We start from the raw sequence: 16,036 nt of genomic DNA on the forward strand, positions 1-16,036 counted from the left end.
TGAAGAGCTGTGCGTAAGTACTCACTGCCCTGATAAAACCATCCGGCTCAAAGCATGCGCGTTACGACAGAGACAACTTTTTTAATTTTTTTTAATATTAAATTAAACTGACCAATTATTTATATTAGCTGACCAATTATCAGCGAATGCTTCCCGATCGCGCATAGGTGGAGTTTTTTATTTTTTCTGCGAATGAGGTGCTAAACTTATTAATTGACCTTGAAAAACTTTAATCTTTAATAAAAAATTTTCTGATGCTGGCCAATTAATGAGACCAACTGACCTTTTATGACCAATTTCTGACCTTTCAGATGGTATAATTGGTCAATCGAAATTCCGCACATGAGGTGCTAAGATCGCGGAGCTAGAATAAATTGCATTTACAAACAAACAAAAAAGCAAGCAAAATAAGTATTTTGTAATAGGCGAATATGTTATTTAAAAAAATGGGATAAAATATATAACATGTTCTCTTGTTATAAAATTTCAAATTTTAGTCTTACCGAGCGATTTTTAATTTATAAAAATACTAATTTTTAATATTTGTAATAGGAGAATATGAGTGACATAAACTATATGACATGTTCTTCTATTAAAAAGTTTCAAATTTTAGCATTACAAGCCATTTTTGTACATATTTTTAATATTTTATAACAGGAAAACATGACTTTAAAGAGTGAGATATATTTATGATTATTTAAATTCCCACCCCCTGACAGATTAGTGATTTATGACATATGTATAACTAGCGTTATATATAGCAAGAGGGCGGGTTATATAGATCATTTAAACTATAAAAAGAGTGGAAAATTTTTCACATCAGAAAAAAAATTCATTTAATTTAATAGTAAAAATGTTAGCCTTACCAGTATACGAACCGGCGTTCCTTGTTTTTTTAGGCAATTGCTATAACCACACAGCCACCCAGCTTATTGATAATAATATAATTAATTTAATACTTCCTTTTACTAAATAATTAATTAATTGATAATTTTTTTCTGAAAGAAAAAATAAAACAAAATTTAAAATATATAACGAATTTTATTTATTAATAACAAAATACAAATGTACATTTTCATAAATCAAATTTACAGAGATTCTTCTTTTCTTATTAAAGTTTTTATATAAAATAAGTAAAATTATATCACTTACCAAGATTAACGTCTGATTCGAACTTCTTGCGTTAATTTTGGAACACTCCTTTATAAAACACAATATGTACTTTCTTATAAATACTACTAAACCATGAAGATAGCGAACGCTAGCCTGTAAGTGGATGTGATTAGCGAAGCGAGAGAGAAGGCTGTCAGTAAGTTACTCTGTGTCCTTGGCGAATATACATACTTATCCTTACTAATACATATAATAAGTATATATGTATATATGGTTATGACAAGGAAACAGGTGAACTCACTGGCAATCTTCTCTCTCATTCATCTTATCGCATCCACTTACATGCTAGCTATGAACTAAACAGGTAAGGCACAAGAGGTATTAAAAAACAAAATTCTTTTATTTGACTGTTTATTAAAAAAAACGGTATTCTCACAATTCTTATAATAAAAAATTATAACAAAAATTAACCTTACTTAAATTTAATACTTGTCAACAAATACTCAAAATTTACATAATAAAAAAATAATTATTCTTAAGTCAAAAATGATTAAATTATCGAAAGCCTCACGTTAATACTATTCAACACTGACAAGAGTATTCACTTTTAATTCTATGAATATTTGTCTGGAGTATCGTAAATAAACAAAAATGATTCAAAAGTGAACTTTTATTTTAATAACCGTGATTAGATAACACAAAAAGCGATGATATAGTCCAAGAGCTGGTGATACATTTAGAGCATGGGTTTGATCGGTCTAGTTATATAGTTTTAAAGTATCGTCTATGATAGTTTTATAGGGAATGATTAGCCTCGCTGGCATTCACTGATGGGACAAGTACTACGTAAGGTAAAAGTATGATAAAATATAATGTTGAAAAATTTTACTGACCCAACATGAAATAAGAAAAGTTCTATTTTATTATCAATAATAAATTCATTCGTATCGAGAATAAAAATCGAGAGAAATCATAAAGAAAAACGAAAATAAATCTTAAAAATAATTGAAACAGAGTGTAAATTCAAAAACTTATCAAAATTTTTTATGGGTTTTTCTTTATAATTATTTGGAACCGTATAAAAATATTCATTTATTTACTAAGAATATCATTTTCTGCCCCACCTGTGAAAGCCGGCGAGACCAATTATTCTCTATACAAGTATCATGGACGATACTTAAGCTAACTAGAGGGGTCAAATCAGAGCTCTAAATGTGTTACCAGCTCTTGGATTAAATCGCTCTATCCTCTACCACTTCTTGTGTTCATATTCTACTTTTTTCAAATTTAAAAAATAAATTATTCATAAATAGTCTCAAGTGTATGGAAAGGGTCATTTAAGCAGCGTCACTTTTTAAGCGTATAAACAACAACAAAATTATAGAGAAATAGTAATTGATTTCTCCGCTTATGGTTCAACATGTTTTTCATCATTGCTAGGAATATTTTCACTATCTATTTCTGGTATTCAATTCTCGTTTTCAACATCTTTATTTTTTGTGTTTAAAACCACTTTATCCTCGTTTTCAGTCTTTAAACTTGTATCATTTTCAGTCTTTTTACATTCATTTAAGTGGAGTTCAATTCTAGTTGGAAGTTCTTTCAAATCGCTTGAATTTGAATCTGGTTCACTTAATAATTTTTCATTAGTTATTTCCTTAATACGTATTTCAATAGATTCGGTTAAATCTTTATTTTCAGCGCGTTTTGCTAAATCTAATGCTATTTTGAGTGATTTCAAATTACAACGTCTTGCTAGTATTTTTGCGGCTGCGCTAAGATCTCCCAATGTAATGTAACTAAAAAGTAAAATAAATATATAGTAGATCAACGGTTTTAAGGTTACACGGCCAATACCATAATGTTCATTAAACCTTTATAAACTACCAAAAAGAGAGATCAAAAGATCAAAATTCGGAATATCTAAAGGTCTATTGAGCATAGTAATTATTCGGACAAAACTTTTAAAGTTAAAATTATAAAATTTTGTAAATTAATTTTTTAGTGGCCTTATAAACTTTAGAATAAATTCTATTTTAAAAATTGCTAAGAACTTACCAATGAGCTGCTATTTCTATTGAACCATTAGAAACAGAAAATTCGGCCCATTTGAGTAATATATCCTTAATCCATGGATCATCATTAGATAATCGTATTTTTGCTATAATTAAAGCTTCTTTATAATATTTACCACTGATTAATGTTTTAATGCCATTTTCTACATCATTTATAGCTAAATAATATGATAAAGCTTCTAAATGATTATTTGACCCAATTAACTGTTCTGCATACGCAGCACACGATTCACGCCAACATCTGTAATATTTACCAAGATTATTATCCAAGATCTACTAAAAAACGATGAGTAATTTTATCGAAATATTGATAGTAAAAGATGCAAAGTCCCGTGCACACGAGGAAATCTTGAGAATCTCTCCACATAAATTTCGAATGTACAGACTGATTCAGTTGAAGATTATTTTCGGATAACAATCTCCATCGATTTGTTTCTGACTTATATAAGGGTCGATTTTTTAATCATCGCAATATTTTATCAAATTTTGCTTGTCTCTTTTCCAATCAAATGAAATATTTTGATGAGGAATTTTGCTCTCAATTTTTGGAAACAAATTTTGCACGATGATTTCCGTGACGTCTGGATCGACGAAGTTAAACTTTGGCGAAAACATATTACCGGACAAGACGTCAAAAATATACTCGAAGAACTCGATATTTGCAATGAAGATGCGTTGCCAAATATTTACCAAATTCTTCGCGTTCTGAAAGTTTTACCTGTGACAACAGCGACGATTGAACATTTCTTTTTAAACTTGTATCATTTTAAAACATAACTTAGATCAACAATATCTTAATAACCAAATCTCTGCTAAGCAGTTTGGTTTCGCTCAATATACATCGCGGTGTAAGAGTATATGAGTTTTGGAAAATTTTTTTCTGTACCTCGCAAAATTAACTTAAAAAAAATGAATATGACATTTTGACTCTTAATCGAATATTGCATTGTGACCTTTACACGAAAAAAGAGTTTCTTGTTTTTAAAGATATAAAATGATGAAGAAAAGTTTGAAACCCCCCTTTAAAATCATTTAAAATGGCAAATCAGTTAGAAATGTCACGGACAATCAGGAAGCATTAAACGTTTTATATGAGAAGCTCTTAATAATAGAAATGGACTAATAGTGCTATATATAAGGCAGAATCTAGAAGGTTCACAGCTCGGACAATTTTTGTCGGAAATAAATCAAGAAAAAATAATGCAAATGTATTGAAAATACGAAGTCGGATCTTCCAAATACGCTTAAAATTTTTTCAAAATTTAATAGTTTTTCATGCTATTCTCAACAAATTAAATTTTTTTAAATTTACTTCAAACTGTGCTGGGGCAATTAAAAATTTTAACAGTTACTAATATAATTACCTAATAGAAACCATTGGTGCTAAATTGACTAGCCATGGTGTGAGTGCTTTCTTCTCTATCGCTGATTCAATCATTGGCTTAATATTTCCACGCCACAATGAAATATTTTGATCCGCAACACTACGACCATGGGCTTTAAGATCATTTTCTAAAAAAAAAATTTAATATTAATGTATACTCACTGTCAAAAAAAATGCCACAGTTAAAACATTCTAAGCGTACTCATCATATGTTATGTTATAATAGTAACACTTAGAATGTTTTAAAACGAGCATTTTTTTTGACATTGAGATACCTACAATAGAGGCGGACTATTCGTAACGCAAAGTAGACACGTGCGAGGTAATAAAAGGGCGGGCACTAGGAAGTTTTTAAACAATTTGTAAAATATTAATAAATTCTTTAAGATTTTATATAATAATAAAGGGCTAAGCATAAACGACTAAGGGCCGACGATAGATTCACAAAGACTAAAAAAAGGACTTTATTATAGATTTTTATTACGGGGGTTGTTAATTTTTGAAACTGCCTACGGACGCAAAATTTCTTAACCCGCCTCTGATCTACGAGATTAAACGTTATATATTTGAATGAGCAATTCTTGTATATATATCTAGAATCTCGAAAACGGTTATAACGATCTTCATAATATTTAGTATGCAGGGGGTTTTTGGGGTGCAAAATCGATCTACCTAGGTTTCATTTTTAGAAAACATCGTTTTATCTCGGAAACGGCTTCAACGAAAGAAATAACGAGCAAGACTCGGTAAACCAGGTGCTAATACATTTAAACCAGGTTAACTAACAGATGAGTTTGGCAAGCTTTTTAAAAGAGATATATATATTTCTCTAGAAAAAAAAGGTTTATAAAAATAACTCTCACTTTTAGAATTTCAGGGGATGATTAATGTTCTAGACATCTAAATGTTTGGTAAACAATTCTTAAGAATCAAATACTTACGTTCTGCATCAAGTAACTTTAGTACATCATCCGCAGAACCAAATAAATTAGTGAGATCGTATAATTCAAACACATTATCGTTATTTTCTTTATTTTCAGTTGTTTCAGAATCATGAAATTTTCTCACTAGTTTTTCAATTAATCGAGTATTTATATCCTCAGTATTTTGATAACAATTTAAATGTGGTAAATATGATGACTTCTTATTTTTTTGTGTTATTTCAATTTTTGCATCTTTATCATTAATTTGATTATCATCATTAATGGTTTCGTTGATTTTTTGATCATATTTTGTTGTTGAATTCTCAATTGAAGCATTTGATGAAGACGGCATAGGTGGTTTTATTATGTCTGTATTTAAAGAAAACATTGTAATTTTAATTTTAATTTTTTAATAAATTAGAAAAGACTTCTAAGATAATATGATATATTTTTAAGAATGAAAATTAGAAATTCTCTATTTGTCTCTTATTCAGAAAAAAAAAACCGATTTTTAACACCAAGATTTTGTGGTTATTTTCCAAATACAAATTTTGTTCTTCCTTACTAACTTACCTAAAATTGGTGGATTTTCAGATATTTTCCAAATATAGAAGATACAATCACGCCCACCTGACATTATTATATCAGAATTAAATGGACTCCAAGTCGAAGTATAAATATGGCTATTACCAGTATAAAATGTACTGATTAGAGTTTTTGAAGCTACGTTCCAAATCTATTTAAAAAAATTAATCAATTTTAGTATTTTCCTACTCCATAGTAAGCTTGGGCAGTCCGATTGGCCCCAAAAAAGTCTTCAGCACAACCTAGGTAAATTTTTTAATAAAAAAAAAAACCCTGGAGTAAGTAGTGAAGACTACACATAAGAAATTTTTATGTTAAAAAAATGGAGATTTTTGTATTTCTGTACCATTTAACTACTTTTTAAGGCATTAATGGTGCAAAAGCCACATTGTTCACTAAACTTAAAACTTTATAATTTAAAGAGTTAGAAAAGGACCTCGCACATTTTAAATGGAAAATGGTCTTGGTTAAATTCGCTAATTTTTTGATGTTATTTGTCTTGGTGTGCTGAACAAATATTCTCACGGCACGAGCCTCCAAAATGCTTCTTGTATGCGTTTTCAAGAAAAAACGGAAGGAGAATGACGCTCAAAATGAAGGTTTCATGTCGATCTTTTCGATGTTTGGAAAAAGTGTAGAGATGGTAACTAATCATCAGCATCCATTTTTCTTAGATTTTTATGGTAGTTGTGACGCAAGAAAGCATTTTCACTGTGTTTCAAATTTTTTTAGAATTTTGTAACGAAACTAATAAAAGTCCCTATCTTTTCTCTTTTTTCCATTTTCCGGTTTTCCAGTAATGTGGTCACCTGATTAACGAATTTATCCGAGGGCCATTTTCCATTTAAAATTTGTGAGGTACTTTTAGTTAATAATAAATTTGTGTATATTTATAATTCATGCTTACTCGAACTGTACCATCGGATGCACCAGTCATAAGTATATTTCCTGAATGAGGACTCCATGTAACAACATTAATGCTTGCTGTATGGCCTTCTAATTTAGCAATAATGTTTGGTCGTTCACCTAATATTTAAAAAAAAAAACATAATTATTAATTAAAGTAACATCTAATAAAATTTGCACAACCTACCGGAAAGAAGATTTTCACAATCATAAACCACTACTTTACTATCATACGTTCCAACTGCTAAATATTTTGAATGTTTTGATTCTTCATTATCTTCGGCTGTCATTTGTGGATGCCATGATAACGTTTGTATTGATTTTTTAAAGTCATAAATTGTACATAATACTTTGAAATCTGGTGTTAAAAATATTATAGTACCATCTTTAGATCCAAGTGTTAATATTTTATAATCTGGTTTCCATGCCGCTTCGGATATTTTTAATGTATCAGACTTTTCAAAATTAATTACAACAGGCCCTGAAATTCAATTGTTTATTTAATTTAAGGTAAGTATAGCAGAATCGAGACGGGGAGTAAAAAAATTTAAAGATTGTAAAAACATTTTTTAAAACAATTCAAAATTTGTCTTTTTTACAAAAATCAACGTAATTTTAATCCTTATTTATATTATAAATGCGAAAGTAACTTTGCCTGTCTGTATGTATGCATATGTTACACAATCACGACTAAACTACTGAACCTATTTAAGGACCGTTTTTACCTATTTTTCAGGAATTTTGAGGCGTGAAAGTGAGGTGAACAATAGAATATTTTCAAATATACCCAAGTGGGGAATCAAATAAAAGGACATGACGTGTACATTACAAAACTGCAATAAACACGCGCAAGGGGATATAGGGGGAAGGGTTGAAAGTGGGGATGAACTATCGAATATTTTCAAATATACCCAAGTTTGATATCAAATAAAAGGGCATAATGTGTACATTGAAAAACTGTAAGTTACATGAAAGTCAGTTCAGTCGTTTAAAAGTTGTGAACTCTTTTATCGGGGGTAAAACAAGCCGAAAAGTTTAAGTTCTAAGACCCGTTCTACTGAAAAAATGGGAGGACTAGAAACGGTATCAAAAATCATTGCTTAAAATCAAAGTTCTATTTAATTCATCCAAATTCTAGAATATATACTCAAGTTGCGGTTAAGGTGCAAATTTTGTATGAAAATTTTCAAGAAATTATACAAGAGTTATAAAATTTTGATCAGTGATTTACCGATCATCGTCATTATATTTTATATATATTATACGATTGGATATTTTATTCGATTGGATTTCATACTCGCTGAGAAAGATCTTAGGACAATATTATTTTTTAATTATACAGAGGTTAGAATGAGAGCGATTTTAACTTTGGATATTCATTTATAAAAGAAAATAAAAATACCTTTTTCTTTGCTTTTCACATCATATGCAATACAAGCCCCATCAGCACATGCGTATAAGAAAAATTGATTTGGTTGTGCAGGTAATGGACCCCATGTAAGACTATAAATTGCTGAATGAGTATACTGTTGTAGATAAACAACCGGTTTTGTAGGTGCACTCGGATCCATTAAGCCAATCTACAAAAATTATAATTTTATACAATTTTGAATAAAACTTCACTACAGAACAGTATTACTTTTCCATCATGTAACGAAAATACTAAGCAATTTTCTTTGGTTGGATGCCAAGTTGTTACCATAACTTTCGATTTAATATTTTGATTTACGGATGTCATATTAACTATGTTCGTATGGGGACGGCTAATATCAAACAAACGAATTGTATAATCACCACATCCAATTGCCACTCTGTAATAAAAAAACTTTCAAATATAAATATAATTTATTAAAGGAAGGCGGTAGCGTTTATTTAAAAATTTTCAGTAATGTATGCGACCTAAAGTCAGCGTTTTTTTCGATATCGAAAACTTATTGGAGAAATAAATCAAAGTAAATGTTCTCCCCAAAATATCTAGTTTTATTTGGGATCCATAGAGATAATTTACCTGTTAGGATCTAATGGTGATATTGAAATACTATAAATAAAACCATTTGCTGTTGGGAAATAATATAGACAAGTGCGATCCACTGATAAGCTTGTACAAATTATAGATCTGTCCATACCAAAAGTCCATACACAATTTTTCCATTTATCCAATTTTTCCAGTGTTCCATTTTCTTCTTCTATATAGTATGGAGTAGAAATTGCATAAATTCCCTTATTTTTGTGATCAGAATGTATGAGACGACTTTTTTGATCAGGATTTCGTCTGTTTTAAACAAAAGAAAAGAACAGCAATTTGAATATCATATTAATTGTTCAGAATTAGATATAGGTCTTTTATATTTTCCAAATTTCTCACCCCCCCCCCCAAATAGTGGCAGAACCTGCTGTTAAAAAACGTGAAATTAAAGTGGGCGCTGCAAGTGACAAATAAGAGGCGTTCACTAAACTTCGGCGAGTTCATGATTCAAATTTTCTGGAAATTTCTACCTTTTGCTGGAATTTTTTTTTGCTTTTTCAGCGAGTAAATAACTCAAAAATTTGGTTCCACTCCTAACATACTTATATATATATACCCCTAACACTAGCAGCTTGCAGTACGAAAAAATGTTTCAAACGAAAGTTGTTTATTTTTTTTATGAGGAACATTTTTTACTTTTAGTTTTATCAATAAAGTTGTACAATATGAGTCCCAGGGATTCGAGACCCATCATTTCGTTTGAGAATTATCATTTCGACATACAAACAGAAATGCGCTAATTAAGTGATTTTACAAACTTGGCGCTAAAATTAGTATACTTTAATACATATTTCATACATACACAGGGTATAAAAAAATAAATATAAAATCTCGCTTTTATTTTAAATCAAAAACACAAGCAACAATTAAGTTTTAACGTTTTGAAGCTAGTACAATTCAATTTTGAGGTTTTCAGAAAAATAGAGAAATATAATTTAAAACAAAACACAAATAAAAATTAAGTTTTAACGTTTCTAGTAAAAAGAAGACAGAGAAACATAAAATAAGAGAGAGAAAAGAATAAAGTTTAATCACACGGCACACGCATATACATTAGATTACATCGTTACGTGACGATTTGTACAAGTTAGGTAACCATGACAAGCCGCGTTAAGGAATTTCGTTCCAAAAAAAAAAGATAAATTTATAACTGAACAAGATATCAACGTAAAACGACCTATTATTTTGGACAACAAATACATAATCCACTCACTTGTCAACGAAATAATCCCAAGCGCATAAACTTCCAGTATCTGTTGAATATAATATTAATGTGGGAGTAGCCCAATAGACCGATTTCTTGACAATTGGTTCAAATCGTTTTGGTTTATTCTTTCTTTTAACAAATGGTATTTGAAATTGTTTACTCAATCGTCCATTTTCTTCAATACGCCAAATTGATGGAGAACTAAAATAATTAAAAAATATTTTACACAAATTGTCATTTTAATTTTTCAGAACACTTACTTGTATTTACTGCAAACAGCTAATAACAAACACATTTGATTTTGAAATATATCTGTTTGAGGAAAGATAGTTGTAGATGATAGGTTAATATTTTTCATTGTTGCAGTGGTTTCTTCAATTTCACAAATACTGTCAGGTGTATTTAATTGTATGTCCGGGGTTCTCTCGTCACGTTCGCTAAATTCGCTAACATTGTCAATAGTTTCATTATCAATAGATTCGTCCACTTCAACTACTAACGATGATGCTAGAGACGCATCGACATTATTCTTTAATGTCTTCAACAATAACAAATTATCCAAAACTTGATTGGCATCACTGGTGGATGGAGTTAGCACGACATTTTTTTCAACCACATTTTCTATAACGTTTTCATCTTTTTCGGCTGTACTTTCTGTACTAGTATCCAGGAAATCATACGTGGTAGAATCCGCTGTAGGTTCATCCGAAACAGTGAATATATTTTTCTTCTCAATTTTTTTCTTTGAGATAGGTGACGTGTCATCAGATAAATTATGACATACTTTTTGTATTTCCTTTTGTAATTTAGAACATTCTTCAAGAAAATCATTTACGCTATCGTCTGTGGTAGGTGATGGACCTGAACAAAAAGAAAATTATTTAAAAAAATTTTGATTAATTTCATAACAAATAATTTTAATCGGCAGATTATTTTGTACATTTTTCTACAATAATAAATGTTATTGGTTCCCGTATTTTCAGCCCATATTTTGAAAAACGATTTTTATTAAATATCTCGGAAACGAAATACTTCAGTGAATGAAGTCAAAAAAATCTTAAGCAATAACACTGTAATTCCAGAATCACGTTGCGAGGAAACAAAAGCAAGCATAAATAAGATAAAAAGTGGCTCAAAAGCAGAAGAAATTAAAAAAATTGAAGAAGAAAATGAATTAATTTGGTTTGGAGACAAAAATTCTAAATTATTGCCAAAGAAAAGAAAATTTAATCAATTTTGTGCATAAAAATCCCTTCATTATATTTTGACCAGAAATTTGATATAAATACTCGACTGTGCGAAGGGTCAATATTACAATAAGGCAAACGTGGCCGAGCCTCGAAGTCCCTTTTCAAAACAATTTTTTATTTTGGCACAAAAATTATTTGCTGTCGATATTGTACATTAAATTTAGCACCCCTAATGTTTGCTATATCAATTACTTCAAACTTCACTTCAATTGATATACGTCAAATATGTATCTAAATCTAAGCTATGTATCTAACATAAGTAAGTTGTTACATTTATAAGGATAGAAGCAAACTTTTTAAATAAATATTTTTAACATTAACATAAACTCGATTGTGAACTATATTCTTGCCGAAAATAGTGTTAGCAACCCTTGAGTGGTTATCGAAAACATAGGAACGAGTAGCATGGAAAAACAAGTTACATATAATAGTTTTAAATTCAATGGGTAAAATTTTGAAAGACTTTTTCCCTATCTATTTCTATTCTAAAATATGATTTTATTTTGACTTTTCAGTATATCATAAGTCTTATGACTGTTTCCACAAGTTAGTAATGTGAATAAATATTTTTTGATCGCAAGATACTGTGATTTTTGGATGGGTCCCTCAAATGGTTTTGTCCCGCAGTCTTTTCAGCTTTACTTTCGGCCCGAGTCTTATAGATTAAAATAACTATTCTTTACCTTCATCTAAAATCGAGTTATTATCATCATCACCCATTATATTTTCATCATCGTCAGGAAATTTTAAATTCGACCATACATTTGCTTTTGTCAATTTGATGGGTTCTTCTTTTGGTTTGGTTAAAACACAATCTGTTTGTAGTTTATTTGTAAGATTCTCAACTTCTTTAATTATTTTCTCTTCCTTATTTACTGTTATTTCCTGAGTGATTGGTTGATTAATTTGTGGCTCTTGTTTCTTAATGTTATGATTTTGGGGCATGTAGTTATAGAAGACCGGGCAAAACGATAATGTTGTTATTTCAGAATCTTCACATTTTACACGATGTAAAACTTTTCCTTTACCTATTAAAAAAATGTGTACGTCAAATTCAGTCAAAATAGACATTAGGGTAGTTTCTGAAGAGAGTTTAATAGACTAATCAGGAACTAAAAAATAGATTAATGTCTCAGATTGTAAGGGGGTAAGTTTAATATCTTTCATCTGATCAACTTAAGAATTTATATCATGATCTTTGTTATTCAAAGGTTTTCACAGGAATTTTTGAGAAAATTGAGCCTTTTCGAAAGATACCTCAAAATTTTAAAAAGAGGGTTTTTTATTTACTAACTTTTAGAAGTAAACATTTTTTAATAGGAAAAATTAAGTAGTGAAATTTTCGAAAATTGTTATCGAATATTCGATAGTATATATAATTTTCGAAAATTTGTTTGGTAAAGGACCCCGCCGCACGATTATATAGGAAAATGGCTTTCTGTGAAACTTTTTCAAATCGCCCCCCAAAATGAACTTCGGATCGTTCTGAATAAAAGTCCTCAAGACCTCAAAATTTTTTAACGAATATTTTTCGAGCTACGGGCGACTAAAGATTACATTTTATATTATAGTTATAGTACATGACTATGAAGTCATATACTATAACTATAATATATGTATAGCTTTGATCGCCCGTAGCTCGAAAACTACTAGTTAAAAAATTTTGTGGCCGCGAGAATATTTGATCAGAACGATCCGAAGAACAATTTGGGAGAGATTTGAGTTTCAAAGAAAGCCATTTTCCTATCTAATCGTGCGGGGTTCTTCGTTCATTTTGTCATGTAGATGCTATCTAAGAAATTTAATTCTATTTGAAAGCTAGTATTTCTTAAAATAAGCAAGCAAAAAAAACGTCTTTTTAAAAATGGATTTATTTTGGAATAAATACTCTGGAAACTTTGGAGCTGAGTAATAAAGATTATAAATGAAAATTTTTAAGTAGGTCAGACGAAAGATGTTGTTACAATAATAATTGTGGCAATTTTCAATCAGGAAACGTCGATTTTTTTTATTTCTGAGAACATTCGATTCGAAGTCTACATTTAACTTCGAAAAAACTGATACGAACCTTTAGTTTGAATAACAAAAACATCACCATAAATAGTTCCCACACACGTTAAATATGGTTTCAATCGACTGGTGGCCATACATGAAATTTTCACTTTATGACATAAATTATTTTTTAGTAACCGTACAGAATTTGTTAATACATTCCATATGGATATTTGACCATCATCAGTGATACTAATCACTGTATTATTTACAAAGTTTATTGCCACGCATTTTCCAGATGTGTCCTAAAAAATATAAACATTTGATAGATCTCAAGAAGGTCTGTTTCTGAAAGAGATTGTTTCTCATTTTTACAATAATGAAATATTAAGTGGCAGAATTCAAACAACGTCGCATGAACTGTCAAGGCGGACATCACACAGTTTGATCAAATATGGGGGAACTAAGAGCGCGTACAGAGTTTTTAGACAGGGTAGGCAAATATTTTTATTAGTTATTATCTATTGGTTCATCGTTTTGTCGACTAAATAATTATATAGGTAATTGCAACCTCAAATATTCAAAAAAACCAACAATAATGGCTACTCGAGTGAGTATAAAAAATAATATGACAAAAAAGTTATATTTTAGGATATGGCATGTAAAAAAATCCATGAACCCTAACTTTCTACCGCGTGGTAAATAAGCTCGATGTGAAGCATTTTCTCTTATAGGACATATATTTATCAAAGCAGTTATTTTCGAGATAGAGGCGAAGAGGGAAATAAAATGAGTAAATATTAAAACAAATTTCAAATAAGTTTCTTAACGACCCCAAAAATGTTACGTAATGAAGGCACAGACATATTCCTTCTTTCCGGCTAATATACATCAAACCGTGTTATGTTTTTCGGGCGCTTGGGATGAAGGAGAGGGGGGGGGGAATGTCTGCCAGCAGTATGTAACGTTTGTGCGATAATTAAGAAACTTATTTGATAAGGGGCCGAAATTTTGCTCAATTTTTTAATTTTATTTCGCCCTTTTCCTCTACCTCAAAAATGGCCGCTCTTCCATATATATGTTCTATGAGAGAAATGCCCCACATCGACTCAGGAGCTTATTTACCACAAATTAGTAAACATAGTAGGAAATTGAAAAAATGATTAGAAAAAGCAAAAGAAAGTAGAACGTACTAAAATTCTTTCGCGTCCAAGAAATGTTTCAATCGACTAGTGTACAACAATAAACTCGTCTATTTACAGCGATAAATTCAAATTAAATAAACATAGGCGAAACATGAGTTTAACTTCACATCCAAACAAAAAACCAGTAGACGGAAATAGAAAAATGGGCTAATTTGGAAAATTATTGTATTTTAAATGACAAGCCATATACCTGTCTACTTTTTACCTCAAAATTTCAAGAATAAATACAAACCTTATGCACATTATTTACTAATTTTAATGTGAAATTTTCGACATCCCATAATTTTACAACATTATCTGTCCCAGCAGATGCGACATATTTTTCCTTTGGCCAGTTATCAGTGTCAATCGCTACTCCAATTAATCTAAATATAAATTTTTTTTATTACTTGAAGAAAATTTTTGGTTATTCGTCAAGTATGATTTTTGTATGAAAAATTCTTAAAAAAAACATATTTATAATCATAACATGCAAAATATTATGTAAATCAATTTGAAAATTGTTTACAACTGTTCATTAAATTAACACATTGGTAAATAACGAGAAAATAAATTTGAGGCAATAAAAATCCGAGGATTCAAATGTTATTGGAAATTTGAAAACATAATCGTCCAAAAAATAGATTAGCCCCATTCAATAAACTATCTAAAAAAATTGGACATTCTTGGATTTTCAATATCCTTAAACTTGATTTCATTATATATAATTAATGTTGATTTTCCAATGCACTAAAAGACACAAGTAGCACTTTGGAGAAAATTTAGAAGCAATAAATTACCTTTCTTTTGGAAGTGTTACATGGTAAATAAACTTTACATCAGCAGCCTCATTTGGTTGTTTGGCGGGATATACTAGCACAATATTATTATTTCGAGATCCATAAATCAAAATTCCATCAGGTGAACAAGTTACGATATTATTATTAACCCAACCAGGACAAGGAGGAAGTGTTAATTTATTCATGGCTTAAAAATATAATGCAGAAAATATTAGAATATTATTGTACGATATTAAAAATTTTGAATTTTAAAAAATCATTGATTATACCTTTTTTCTGCGATTCAAAACAGCAGAATAAGAATTCAATTAAGCAATAAAACCGGCAAACTCACATTCAAATTTCAAACGTCTATTATGACACTCACGTGTAGATTAGAAAAGTCAATTATTTAAAAGAATAATAACCTATAATAAACAGTACGCATGCGTGCTGCGCATTATCTAAACATTACTATTTTTTGGTAAGGTAATATATAAAGACCTTTTTTTAGTAGAAGCACATTTTCATTTGAGAAAATAATTTTATTAGACCTTTTGAATTGTGAAAAACTTTTTTTCAAGAATGGTTTCAACCAAGCCGCGATTTTTC

The 16,036-nt window shown here is 29.8% G+C and overlaps 1 protein-coding gene across 1 annotated transcript; it reads right to left on the bottom strand.

Annotated features, from left to right (window-relative positions):
* Positions 1-1,683: 1,683 nt before the first annotated feature.
* LOC123293334 (gem-associated protein 5) lies at positions 1,684-15,828 on the bottom strand. Its single transcript, XM_044874117.1, has 17 exons — positions 15,715-15,828; positions 15,446-15,632; positions 14,899-15,031; positions 13,538-13,766; positions 12,153-12,497; positions 10,480-11,080; positions 10,226-10,420; positions 8,995-9,258; positions 8,626-8,797; positions 8,389-8,566; positions 7,174-7,467; positions 6,988-7,106; positions 6,069-6,231; positions 5,514-5,864; positions 4,553-4,700; positions 3,172-3,429; positions 1,684-2,912 (listed from the first exon to the last, which is right to left on the bottom strand). Exons 2-17 carry the CDS (start codon positions 15,628-15,630, stop codon positions 2,582-2,584), a joined length of 3,966 nt encoding a protein of 1,321 aa, XP_044730052.1. The 5' UTR covers positions 15,631-15,632; positions 15,715-15,828; the 3' UTR covers positions 1,684-2,581.
* Between the last annotated feature and the right edge of the window lie 208 nt (positions 15,829-16,036).

The sequence above is a fragment of the Chrysoperla carnea genome, chromosome 2 (assembly GCF_905475395.1).
Source record: "Chrysoperla carnea chromosome 2, inChrCarn1.1, whole genome shotgun sequence".
NCBI lineage: Eukaryota > Metazoa > Arthropoda > Insecta > Neuroptera > Chrysopidae > Chrysoperla > Chrysoperla carnea.